The following is a 12,918-nucleotide window of genomic DNA, read 5'->3' on the forward strand; positions in this document are numbered from 1 at the left end:
CACTTGCTAATATGGATGTCTCAGGTTGGGTCGATGCCTGGTTCGTCCAAGCGTGTGTGCTATTCGTCTGTATGTGTTACCACTTCATGTACTCCATATGCAGTGTTGCAACAATAAATCTTGAGTGACCTATTAACTTCCAAAAGCACCATTTTTTTTCTGGCAGTGTATTAGCAACCACGAGCGGCAAAATTTGCAGACAATAATCCTATACTATGAGATCACCAGCGTCCATCTTCCACCTCTAGTCTACGCTCGCCATAGACATTAAATCACGAGTAACTTGTAGTTATGATAGATAACTTCACACAGAAATGTCCGTGGAAGCCCTGTAGGCTTGTTCTAGCTCTACTACTGATGTGGCGACAATGGTTTGCAACTCATACACGGTGTGGGGTTACAAGCTCAGACGTCTAGGTTATAATAAATATGTTTTAAGGAAGAATAATTAGAAAATGGCAGTTCAAATTTGCCGAAACTAGTCATCACTGTACGATCAATTGCGATTTCGGCAAGTAAAGTTTTCGAATTAGAAGACTTCATCATTTAAAGCTATAGAGAGTCTTCTACAAGACTCTCTCTGTGCCAGGTAATCCAATAGATGTGACTTTAATTATAATGAATGTAATCCAAATCGAGATGTACAGGGCGAATCAAAAAGGAATTTGCAATTTTAGAATGATATAGAAATGTATTGAGATAACTTATAGAATCGTTAGGTGTATGATTATGCAGCAAACAACCTCCATGTACTTCAGTCCATCAGTGCCCCATTCCACCACCAGGAATGCCAGCGTTGTGCAGAGTTAAGATGGCTGCTTTCACTGGTGTGGAGCGTGCCCGCTGTGTGTTCTGGTTCCATGAAACGAACTCTGCAATAACTGTTCGGTGGTTTTATTAAAGACCGTGCGTATGTTCCTCCCGTAGCAACGAATTCGGCCGACCTGAAAAATTTAATCTACGCTGCTGTTGCTCAACTTTCACCCGATTTTCCGCAAGGAATGTGGGAAGGGGAAGTTGACTACCAGTGGGATGTGTCCCACATCATAATTGGTATTCGCATCGAAACGAAATGACGTGTTATTTTGTAGTAAAGAACCTCAAATTTCTTATAAAATAACACGTCAATCGACTGTAAGTTATCTCAATATATTTATGTATTTCCAAAGCTACAATGTCCTTTTTGACACGCTCTTTATTTTCAGCGTCATCAGTGCGCAGTTTTCTAGAATGCTACTGTTGACCAAAAATAAACTCCGTCCAAATGCAACATCTTTGAACCTTAGCCTCAGCCACACTCTTTGGTTTATTTACACCCTGTAGAACAAGTGGGAGTTGTTGGCTGTGGCAAAGTTTGTGTATTGCTGTGTGATCAGTCCAACTGGAGAACGTGAACCACGTTCTCCAGTGTGGCTTGTGAGCAATGGGTAAATTGGTGGATGGTAATTACTGTAAGTAATACCATCAAGCTGACCTTGCACAGTAAATAATTCTGGATACCTTGCCACATTCTGCGCTTCTTTCTATCGTCTTTTCTGTCCTTCCTTGGACTACATTTAGACATGAGAACAGTTATGCGAGAGATGACTGGCTTCGTGACATTCGAGGCGTGAAATATCTCATGTGGTAAACTAATAATGGGAGGCGCCGCCCAGGGAGGTCGGGCTCGAGGACACGATCTGAGACCGCGTTCCTCAGCAGCGTTGTTGAGGCCACAACTACCAATCATTCCTACTTCGCTTTTTTTCTCTTCTCAAAAGTTAAAAATTATATAATTTTCGATTTGCAAATTTCTTGTATTATAATTTCGAGAAGTGATTACAGCTGTATGTTACACAAGAAATGACAAAAGACCTCCACGCGGCAGTGCACGGGCAGCGCTGCCCGTGACCTCAGCTGCGCAGCCAGACACCGCGGTGAGGCGGGGGCCGAGTGCACTGAGTGGAGCACCGAGGTCCGCAGAAAGTTATCAGGTGGCGGGCCCTGGCTGTGCAAATGCAGGCTCTGAAAAGAAAGAAAGTGCAGCCTTTGCTGGAGTCACTCGTGCCGGTTTTCCAGGACGCTTAGCACGATGCCGCAGCCGTGGCGGCTACCTCGGCAGTGAGCGCTCAGCCCCCACTGCCTGAGAGGACAGCGCCGGCCGCCACCGTCAGCTGCCGTCAGCCTCTGAGGCACCCACTCGGCCGCCAACTACGTGTTTTCACGCCGCTGCACAGACAAGTTGTTGTACTGCATTTGCGGCATTCTTAGTGGCCTTCCCTGCACGGAAAGCGAGCTGCCAGTAGTTTGTACCGCTCAGAAGCCGGTGAGACGACTTCTGGCGCCAACCAGCTTTTCAAAGGCTTTTTACAGAACATCGAGGAAGCAAGTAGATTTATCGGACTTCCTTGATTACAACTACCTCCGCGATTTTCCATGGCCAATTTGTAGAGATCGATTATAAACGAGACATAAACATGGAGCTACCTTTGGCGCCAAAAGTTATATAATTTACCTCTGATAATCCATTAGGACATTGACCTGTGCCTCAAACAAGACTATTTAAGGGTATGGAGACAACCTCATGAATACATATCAGCAGGGGACCGACCGTTCGAGGGGCTGGAGGCTCAGGAATGGTGTGGAGCGTCTTCAGTTGCAGTGACATGGGACTCCTGATATGTCTATATACAATTCTGATAGGTGACACGTACATAAGCATCCTGTTTCATCATCTGCATCCAATCATGTCCATTGTAATGTCCGACTGATTTGGGCAATTCCAGCGGGGCAATGCGGCAACCCACATGTCCAGAATTATTACAGAGTGACTCTACGAACTTTCTTTTGAATTTAAAAACTTCCGCTAGCCACCAAACTCCCCAGACATGAGCATTATTGAGCATATCTTGGACGCCTTGTAACGTGCTGTTCAGAAGAGATGTCCACCCTCTGGTTCTCTTACGGATTTACGGACAGTCCTGTAGGATTGATGGTGTCAGCTCCCTCCAGCACTAATTCAGACATTAGTCAAGTCTGTGCCACATGAACCAATTTCTTTTACTCTTCAGTGCCTACATGTGTGCATGTGTATATGTGTGGATCTTTTTTCACCTACGCACATTATGTAAAGGCAAAAACCAATTAGAAAAGAGAAAGTGGTTGACTGGGAAAACAGAGTGCTTATTATTAGTTTTTAATTTGTACATGGAATTAAATGCAAATATGGCACATAATTAAACGGAAAAAGCAGATAGTTTATTAATTTAAAAATGTATATGGAATTAAATGTGAAATTATATATGTGATTAAATGGTATAAATGGTTCAAATCGCTCTGAGCACTATGGGACTTAACATCTGAGGACGTCAGTCCCCTAGAACTTAGAACTACCTAAACCTAACTAACCTAAGGACATGACACACATCCATGCCCGAGGCAGGATTCGAACCTGCGACCACAGCGGTCGCGCGGTTTCAGACTGAAGCGCCAGAACCGCTCGGCCACACCGGCTGGCTTAAATGGTATAGAAAATGAATATACTAAAAAATACACATCGATCATTTTTTTTACAAAAAAAGATTCTTAACAATATCATTGTTATTTCATAGAAAAGAACCTAATCACTACAAATGACTAGCCAGATCTAAATGATGAAAAAGGAGTATTTCCTTAAATCAATATTGTAGATGTGGCTAGTTATTTACAGTGTGCTGCATTACACATGTCTTTTCTTCAAAGCACAAAATAAACTTCAAGGTAAAACAATAGGAACTAAAAAAATTATGTACAGTCACAGCAGCTTCGCAAAACACTGCCGCTGAGTTAGAGTAACTACACGTAATTCAGCATTAACATCAAAGGGCTGACTGCTGCCGGCCACTGTCTGTGGCGTGCCACCCCTCTGGCTGCCCTCACCAGCTGCGGCGCCAGCACTGCTGTGGAGGCCGTGGCTGGCTGGCTGGTTGGGGAGCTGGCTGCTGGCTGCGGCCCCGCCTCTGCAGGTCTCCTCTGGAGGCGGGCTGGCGGCTCCCCACCCAGCCAGTGGCCACGTGGGGCCCGCGGCGGCAGCTCGCCACGGCACTGCCCGGCCGACACGAGCGCCACAGAGCCGTCTCGCGCACAGTGCTGGAGACTTCCGAGTAAACACTGGCTCATGGTACATTTATATGCACTTGAATGGTGAGGATTGGTACGCAGTGAGGCAGGAAGAACAATATATTCTGTATTTTCTCTATTTACATATGTACGTTTTATACTCATTGTGTAGAGCAATGTTTTCCCACACATTGCTTCATATGAGTCTAAAAAATTCAGCTTGTACAGTATTCTGTCCAGCAAGTGCCTCAACATATGTATTAGTAGACATACCACCCCTGAATTCTACTTCACTGAACTCGATAGTAATAGGCTCTCCTGGTACAGCGAGAATAAATGCATTTATACACTGCTCCTCTTACATTCAACTACCAGTACCTCAGTCTGTCTGTAGCAGTCGCTAAAATGCAGTATAAATCATCCAAATTCCCCACACTCGAATGTTTTATTTAAATGCGCATATCCCCTGAAGTTGATTCAGTCATAGCTTCCCTGTAGATAAGCACTGTTGAAACCCTCCTCCCATACATTTTAAAGTCAGTTGGTGATTGTAATGCACCACACTTTGTTGTCATCTACTTCTTTGTATACTCCCTCATGCTGCACAGATAGTCCTGTGATGCCAAAAACACGTCGAAAGTTTTCTATTTCTAGACCTACACTGACGCTTTTAGATAGACTAACAGTCACAGTATATGTGTTGGTGAAAAGCAGTACGCTTCTGCAACTTAACTGAGACTTGCCGACTTGAGGAACTTTTGATCTCTGTGTGAAATAGTTGAAAGACTGCAGGTCTGATAAATCTGGAAGATACTCTGTGGGTTGTTGCTGCTTTCCAGCTGGAGTTCATTGGCCTGGTGTAATACATAGGTATTATCGAGTACGTTTGGTTTTTCGGCCCACCCCTGCTGACTGCACTTTGTGATGTTCCTTTCACTACTTTATACAGAACTTAAATGATCTTTATTGGGCGAGAACAGTGTCAGGGAGGGGAATGTAGGGGGATTGGAGTGGGGAGGGAAGGGTGAGTGGACGGGAAGGCGACATACGGATATGTATCTGCTGTAATATGACACCGGAAGAAAAGTACTGACAGATCCTGAGGGAGCGATTTCGCTCGTGCAGTCTCTTAACGGATGAACGCAGAAAAGGTTTCTAGATATGGGAGTGGAACGCAAATTTCATAATAGCAGAACCCCTTACTTTGCACTCGACAGCGAGTGTTCATGAGAGACAAAGGTATCGCCAGGAGTGCGGCAGAACATAATCTGACAGACAGGATGAGCTGATGATGCTGTAGTGTACAGGGACGTCTAAGTGTTGAGTGACTGTAGGATGGTACAAGATGACTTATGCAAAATTTCTGGTTGGTAAGATGAATTATAGTTAGATCCAAATGTAGAAATATTCGAATACAGAATTAGCAGCGCGCTGCTTGACAATCACGTCCATGAAATACTTAGTTGTGACGTTGCAAAGCAATGTGAAATGAAATGAGCATGTAAGGGTGCAGCGGAGAAGGTGAATGCTCGACTTCGGGTTGGAGAATTTTAGGAAAGAACGGTTCATTTGTAGAAGACAGAATATAGGACACTAGTACAATCCGTTCTTGAGCACTGTTTGAGTGTTTTGGATCCGCACAAGGTCTTATTAAGGCAAGACGTCGAAGCAATTTAACTGTGCAGCCAGAGTTGTTACCTCCAGGATCGAACAACATGCTAGTGTTATGGAGGTGGTTTGTGAACGAAAATAGGAACCCCTGTAGCGAACACGATATTATTTCTAGGAAAATTATAGAGGAAATTTAGAGAACCGACATTAGAAGCTGACTGCAGAACGATTTCACTGGCGTCAACGTCCATTTCGCTTAAGGAGCACTAACAGAGAAATTTGGGTGTCTGTGGAGTCATGGCGAAGAAGTGGGATCTAGAGAAGATAAGATCCAACAAAGAACAAATTACAGAAATGCTGTCACTTGAGTTTCTAAACACATTAAGAGACAAAGAACCACCTGATAATGTCAACGAGTACTGGAATATGCTGAAAGAAGAAGTCATCAAAGCAGGACAGCAAAATATAGGATATGTAAAAGGGAAAAGGGAAAAGAAACGATAGGTCACACAAGAAATGATTTCGAATGTGGAGGAGAGAAGAAAATTTAAAAACAAGAACACTGAAGGTGCAAGAAAGATGTACCGAAGGTTAAATAATGAACTGCAAAGAGAAACAGAGCGGGCTAGGAAAAAATGGTTAAGAGGAATGTAATGCAATCGAAGAACTGGACAGGAAGGGAAGATACGACTTACTGTACAACAGAGTAAAGACTATGACATGGGATTAAAACAGAGCAGGAAGTGCTACTATGGAAATTTTGAGTAAAGACGAAGAGGTAGTGTACAAAGATCGTGACGATGTCCTCCAGCGATGGGAAGAATATCTAAAAGAGCTATATGACACAGATCGCAAACCAGAAACTGTGGAACTTGAATTACTCAACAGTGTAAATGATGACCAGAAATGAAGGCCCAGCCATCATAATGGAAGAAGTGACGTCTGGCATGAGTGCAATGAAAAACGGTAAAGCAGTAGGTACAAATGCCGGGAGAAATATTAAAATGCTTGAAACAAGATGAAATAAGGGAAATATTGAGGTTATGAATAAAATATGTGACAGTGGTGAATAGCCTGAGGACTTTCTGACAAAACTAATGATTCCATTACCGAAAAAAAAACAAGGAATCAAGAAATGGAGTGAGCACGGGACAATCAGCCTCATTTCACATGCAGCCAAAATGATGTTAAGAATAATTAATAACCGACTTTAAAAATTAATGGAGGAGAATCTTGGCGAGGAGCAGTTTGGCTTTAGACGGAATACGGACACCAGAGATGCAGTGGGGCTCCTACGACTCTTGGGAGAAAGGTTTATTGAAAAAGGAAGAGACCTCTAAATGTGCTTCACCGATCTAGAAAAGGCATTTGACAGTGTGGCTTGGGGCAAGCTGGCGACTGTAATGAGAGAAAAGAGAGTGGACTGTAAAACCAGAAGATTCATTATATCTTAATCAAAAAGCCTCAGTTAAAGTGAGAGGAGAAAGTACAAACTGGATCGGACTAGGAAGAGGAGTAAGACAAGGATGCTGTCTATCACCTAACGTTTTCAATCTCTACTTGGAAAATATGATTGCCCAATGCAAATTAGATGACAAAGGAGTAGAAATTGAAGAAGAGTAGGGTGTTTGAGGTTTGCTGATGACATGGTCCTTCTAGCCACAGGGGAAAAACAATTACAGGATTTAATGGACAGCATTGACGCCATTATGGAATGAAAATTAACACAAAGAAAACAAAAGTATTGGCACTAGGAGAAAATAAAGAAATAAAAGTTATGCTGAATGGAGAAATATTAGAACAGGTGCTAAATTTTAAGTATCTTGGAAGAAGGATAGACACCGACTGGAAGTGCACCACAGAAATGAAAACAAGGATAGCAGTAGTAAAAGAGGCATTTTATAAGAAAAGGAGAGTTTTCTGCAGCAGTGTGGACAGAGAACTGAGGAAAAGATCAATTGTTTTGTATGGAGTGCTCTTCTGTATGGCGTGAAACATGGGTTTTGAGGAATAAAGACCGAGAAAGGCTGGAGGCTTCTGAGATGTGGACATGGCGGAGTATGGAAAGAATAAGTTGGATGGACAGAGTAATAAATGAAGAGGTATTGAGATGAGTGGGAGGGAAAAGACAGTTGCTAGATGTAATAAAGAGAAGAAAATGAAATTGGATTGGGCATATATTAATAAAGAATGACGGACTGATAAAAACATGTGTAGAAGGTTATGTAGAAGGGAAAACGAAGCGAGGAAGGAGGAGATTTCAGATACTGGATGACGTAATGGACGGTACAACATGCAGCAGCCGTAAGAAGGAGGCAATGGATCGCAGAAAATGGAGAGGCAAGGGACCTGCTAATATAGCAAAAAACTGATGGTGATGGAGGCATAAAGAGAGTCGCTTTTCCCTCTCTGTATTTACGAGCGTAACAGGGAAGAAAATGACTAGTGATGGTGCAAGGCAACTTCCACCATGCACCATATTGCGACTTGTGTGGAGTTGTAGATGTACATCTGCATCTACACCAGTACTCCGCGTGACACCCGGCGGTGTGTGGCGGAGGGTTCTTGTAGCATCACTAAGTGAAAGTCTCTTTAGTGCGCTTGTCGCTTTGTCTATGTGTTCTGCAAACAAAACACAGTTTCCCTACAAGATTTTCTATTTGATCGTTCCTATTTAAGTTGGCCCTAATTGTAATACCTTGGCATTTAGCTTAAACGGCACCCTTTCAATTTGTGTGACTCATCGAGTAAAAGAAATTTAACGAGTTCCTTCTAGTTCTCCTGTGGATGACGTAACACTTTTCATTATTTAGAATCAAGTGCCACTTTACGCACTGCACCGGTACACTCTATAAATCATTTTGCTATTGCTTTGATCTTCTGATGACTTTACTAGATGGTAAAAGACAGCATCATCTGCAAACAATGGCTGCTCAGATTGCCTCCTAAATTGTTTTTATAGATTAGGAACAGCACAATGACTACAACACTTCCTTGGGGAAGGGCAGATACCACTTTTGTTTTACTCGACGACTTTCGCGAGCTCTCACCAGGCAGACAGGAATACGGCGGTCATCCGGATGAGAAGCGTCACGCTTCCCGTGGTTTGGCCGTCCTGCGGCAGACTTCCGCTGCGCCCGCCGTCATATTGAGCGCGCGCTCCCTGCGGCGCGCACTGCTTCTGTTTGCTCCCCAGTGTCGACAGCGGACAATGCAGCCGGCGGGCGTAATTGCCACAGTGGCAGCTCTGCTTGCAGCAAACGGGACCTACTCGGTGCTGGAGTGCGTCTGCAGGCACATGGACAAAAGCTCCGAGCTCAGTGCCGGTGAATATGTGCTACAGCGGTGCTACTGTCACCATCCCTGTAAGTGCTCTTTCCTGCTGTACGTATTGATAAGACGTTATGCACAGTCCACTTATCAAACACTCACAGGCGGCTTGGCTTACATATGCTGTTATTGAAAATTATACGTTTTCTGCCTGACAGTGAAGGACTATGTTTATTATGAGGACGCTCAGCTAGGTATCCACTCTTAAGGAATACGTATACAAATGACACTGGTGTAACAGGGTGACGAGAACTGAAGGAAAGTGATGGCATGCAACCGAATGCGAAACAGCCTGTCGTGGAGCTTATCGTAAAACTGGATGTCCTTTAAGGCGTTGGTGCAGATAGTGTTATAATATGTTTCATACACACTGAAAAGACAGATATCTGGAGGTACTATTCATCTGGTGGTTCCAGGTGGTACGAACTGCTATGTCACACACTTTCCAGGAGCGGTAGCTTGTTCTTTAGGAGTATGATATCTATGCACAGCCTAGTAATCAAGAAAAAACACCTATTTTCTGACGAGCTATTGGCCAAAAGCAGTGATCATACAATAGCTGTAGTTCTCTTACGTCTGTTCTCCCACTCTTGTCTTCTGTGACGTAAATATTCCCTACGGCCCCTGCCAAAATTACACACACGAGAAAGAATTAAAGGACGCAGAGCAATAAACAGCGTTCCAGCCATTTTACCATCTGGTTAATCAGTCAGCATAACTGTATACGAATGCGAATTGATAATAGATGATATTGACTGATCTGTCTTGGTACCTCTAATTTTCAGGGTCCCTTTCATGTACGTTTCCTCTTCAAATGCCGATTGGCTGCAGTTGAAAACAAGTTCCTTACTCAACGACGGGGTAAATTTGCTTATCTCATCTACAAATATTTCGGTCGATCCTGTAGTTTGCTGTGCATCGTAGAGTTGACACTTTCTTCGAAATTTCATTATCTCACGTCTCACACTTCTGTAGCACTGTTTGTCGCCATGCAAGCATCTACTACTTATCTTTAAATCTCTATAATGTATGTCGAGCATCCTTGAACTGCGCAAACACCAGTTTTTGTGATAAGTGCGCCTTGTCCTCCGTTGAATGTCAGTAGTTTTCCTTACACACTAACGGTCATATTTCAGCTGACTTGTTCAAAATTTGTTCGTAATTGTTCTTTTGCTATGCTGTCTGCGATTTTCCAAGTCCTTGGACAACGACTGTCCTTCACTACGTTTGACTGGAAACGGGAGCTGCGGCCCTCTGTCCGACAACGACGATGAACTACAGCACACCTGTTTCAGTACAACTTTCTAGTGCCGTGCAAGTACCGCCATCACTGCACTCCTCTTGTACACTGTTCGCACAACACCACGCATTCCGCTGACTCATCCGCCACTTCTTTCTCACTCAACGAAATTTCTTGACTTCCTTTCTGATCAAATCTCGACTTTGGCTACTGTTAGTGAAGATATAACGCAATGTTTGCTTCGTTTATCGTTGCCATTGCTCTGCTTTGTAACAACAGCACTAGCACTGTAGCACTACCGTGACTTACTCGTCGACTAAGCAGTTCAGCTGCGCTCCGTAGCCTCGTGCTGTCGACATCATTTGACAGCTCCAGTCCCGCCCCCTGCTGGCATCATCAGCCAGTGTTGTGTTAGCATCGTGGGCAATATGTGGGCCGCCGAACGCTGTCACATCTGACATGCAAGTGCATGTCCGGCTTGTGTCTTTACCCGTAGCTTACAGCATACACGGAAAATAAAATGGGGTATTCGTAGGAGTTGACCAGGAAATCCAAATGTTACTTTTACAAACATTTACATTAAAAGAGCTGCAGGATGCCTTACTTCGGCTTTTCCACCTTTGCTTTACTTCGAGCTGAGGCAGCGGCTTTTGTACTTCATAGTTCTCTTCTAAGCTATAAGGTGTGTCACCTAGGGAGATATACCCCCGCAATCTCAATCCTCTACAGTAATTTTTATTTTGTGCTGAGATTTTCTTTTCCGCCAGTGTATTTCTAGCGACCATTGCCCTCGCTCCTCTCTGCTGAAGGAACGATCATCAACTTCCGCACGGAGGTTCCGAAGAGAAAGTGAACCTCATCAGTCCCCGGGTAATGCTTTCAGACATACACTTGCTATTTGAACAAGTTAAAATATCACACAATAAAAACTAAAGATGCAGAAACAATGATAACATACGAGGCAGAATCGAAGGACGATTGTTTCATTACATACAACCAGCTGTTTTCTGGGGCTTATAGAGTTTCCAGACTTATAGAGGTTCCAGGCTGTGGCTGGAGTGTGTTCCCACGGCCGGAGAACGCGAGCGGCCCGTGGCGCGAGTCGCCCAGTGCGGGGGTGGGGGCCGTGGCCCGCTGCGTGGGAGGCCGGCCTGCCTGCAGCCAGACACACAGGTCGGGGAGTACGTGGAGGAGGTGCGCCAGTCGGCCGTAAACACAGTTTCGCTTAATCACAATAGGAGTAGTTTCCTTTCGTTACGGTGATTGTCAGGGAAAGTCCCTCAGTCATTGGCCGTAACTGTGGCATTATTCCAGTACGGGAAGCTTCAAGTATCGCTGCACAGTTGACGGGGACAGGCTCTCGCGAGAATACATTGCAGGTTACGGAGAGCGCCAAGTGAGTCAGTCGGCCCTCAGACACGACGAGGCGGAGGTCTCCGTGTTGTGCCAGCAGCGTGGACTTCCCTCTGTACGAGTCAATTACGTTCATTGATATCAGGTGTGCATTACTCGATCGTTCACAGTGGTTAATTACAATAGACACACCGCAATGGCATCCCGATTTTTCGGTTAACAGTAGCAGCTGCCCACAGTCACATCAGAAGAGACTGTTTGTATGTTTACAGGCCGGTAGCCACACCGATTGCGAGACACGTTATCTGAATTAGCAGTCTCACTGGGCAGATAGGAAACTTTTAGAATGCTTGCTGGCGATATTACCTCACCGCCGATGTTCCCTCAGCTGGACTCTCTTTCGCGAAGTGGATATGACGTGTGTAGCCACGTGGGCTCTTTCTTTACAGAGACATTACGCTTTCTTCTTTATTTCTCAATTTTGCAGTCTGACTCATAGCTGGTGTTTTCACGCATTTCCTTAAAAAGACGTGAGTCGCTCTCGCCAGAGGGGATGAGCAGGCAGAATATCTTTTGTGTGTCCAGAGATTCTGCCGTAAACTTTCTTGCAGGTGAGAACAGATCAGCGCTTTTTAGTGCAAAGCCACTCTCTGCCACTCAGTGCCTTCATTGCTGCTTTATCTGCGGCGAGGAACCGTATGTCAGCCGCACTTGCATATCGGTCGACAATTTAAGTTCGATTATTTCTAAAATGATCTCAACATTTTATGAGTACTTAGCTATTACATTTGTTTTCTCCCTGCTCCATAAGCGCTGAACGTTCGCACACAAGTACAAAGGGACAGAAGTGCAACTACTGCCTCGGAAGTGTACAGAATAACGAATGGTAGCGCCTCTGCTACTTACGTAACGAGATACCCTGGGTAAACACGGCTACAGCTAAGAGGAAAATACAGCTCAGAGGCGGATCCCAGAGATTAAAGCGAGAGGAGAGTGGTATGCCGATTACATCATTGGGAATTCCAGCTTTTCTGGCTGCAGTTACTTGACTGTGACGCAGTACTTGGCAGGTAGACTGTGATGAGACAGGCTAAGTGTGCGGCGCTCCAGGAGATGAGAGTACAGAATGCCTGGGGTCGTCATTCACGGCCCAGCCTGGACTGGAGATCTGAAGTCACCAGGAAAGGCTCCCACCGGCTGCCGCTCCAGTCCGGAGCGCCCTGCCGCCTGCAGCCCAGTTGCCTCTCGGCCAGCCTGGAGTCTCCTCTCCAGCCCCGCACTGCCAGCTCTGACACCAACGTGAAACT

General features: G+C 44.7%; 2 protein-coding genes across 2 annotated transcripts in view; one reads left to right on the top strand and one right to left on the bottom strand.

Moving 5' to 3' along the window:
• The window catches only part of LOC126442693 (fibrous sheath CABYR-binding protein-like), a 154,068-nt gene extending 149,931 nt beyond the window's left edge, over positions 1 to 4,137 (bottom strand). The window contains exon 1 of the mRNA XM_050090742.1: positions 3,898 to 4,137. Coding sequence (XP_049946699.1) covers positions 3,898 to 4,137 — 240 coding nt within the window. The remainder of the gene's footprint in view (positions 1 to 3,897) is intronic.
• A 4,749-nt stretch (positions 4,138 to 8,886) lies between these two features.
• LOC126442704 (uncharacterized) overlaps positions 8,887 to 12,918 on the top strand; it is a 109,103-nt gene continuing 105,071 nt past the window's right edge. The window contains exon 1 of the mRNA XM_050090754.1: positions 8,887 to 9,053. Coding sequence (XP_049946711.1) covers positions 8,900 to 9,053 — 154 coding nt within the window. The 5' untranslated portion in view covers positions 8,887 to 8,899. The remainder of the gene's footprint in view (positions 9,054 to 12,918) is intronic.

Source organism: Schistocerca serialis, unplaced genomic scaffold (genome assembly GCF_023864345.2).
Source record: "Schistocerca serialis cubense isolate TAMUIC-IGC-003099 unplaced genomic scaffold, iqSchSeri2.2 HiC_scaffold_1401, whole genome shotgun sequence".
NCBI classification, from domain to species: Eukaryota; Metazoa; Arthropoda; class Insecta; order Orthoptera; family Acrididae; genus Schistocerca; species Schistocerca serialis.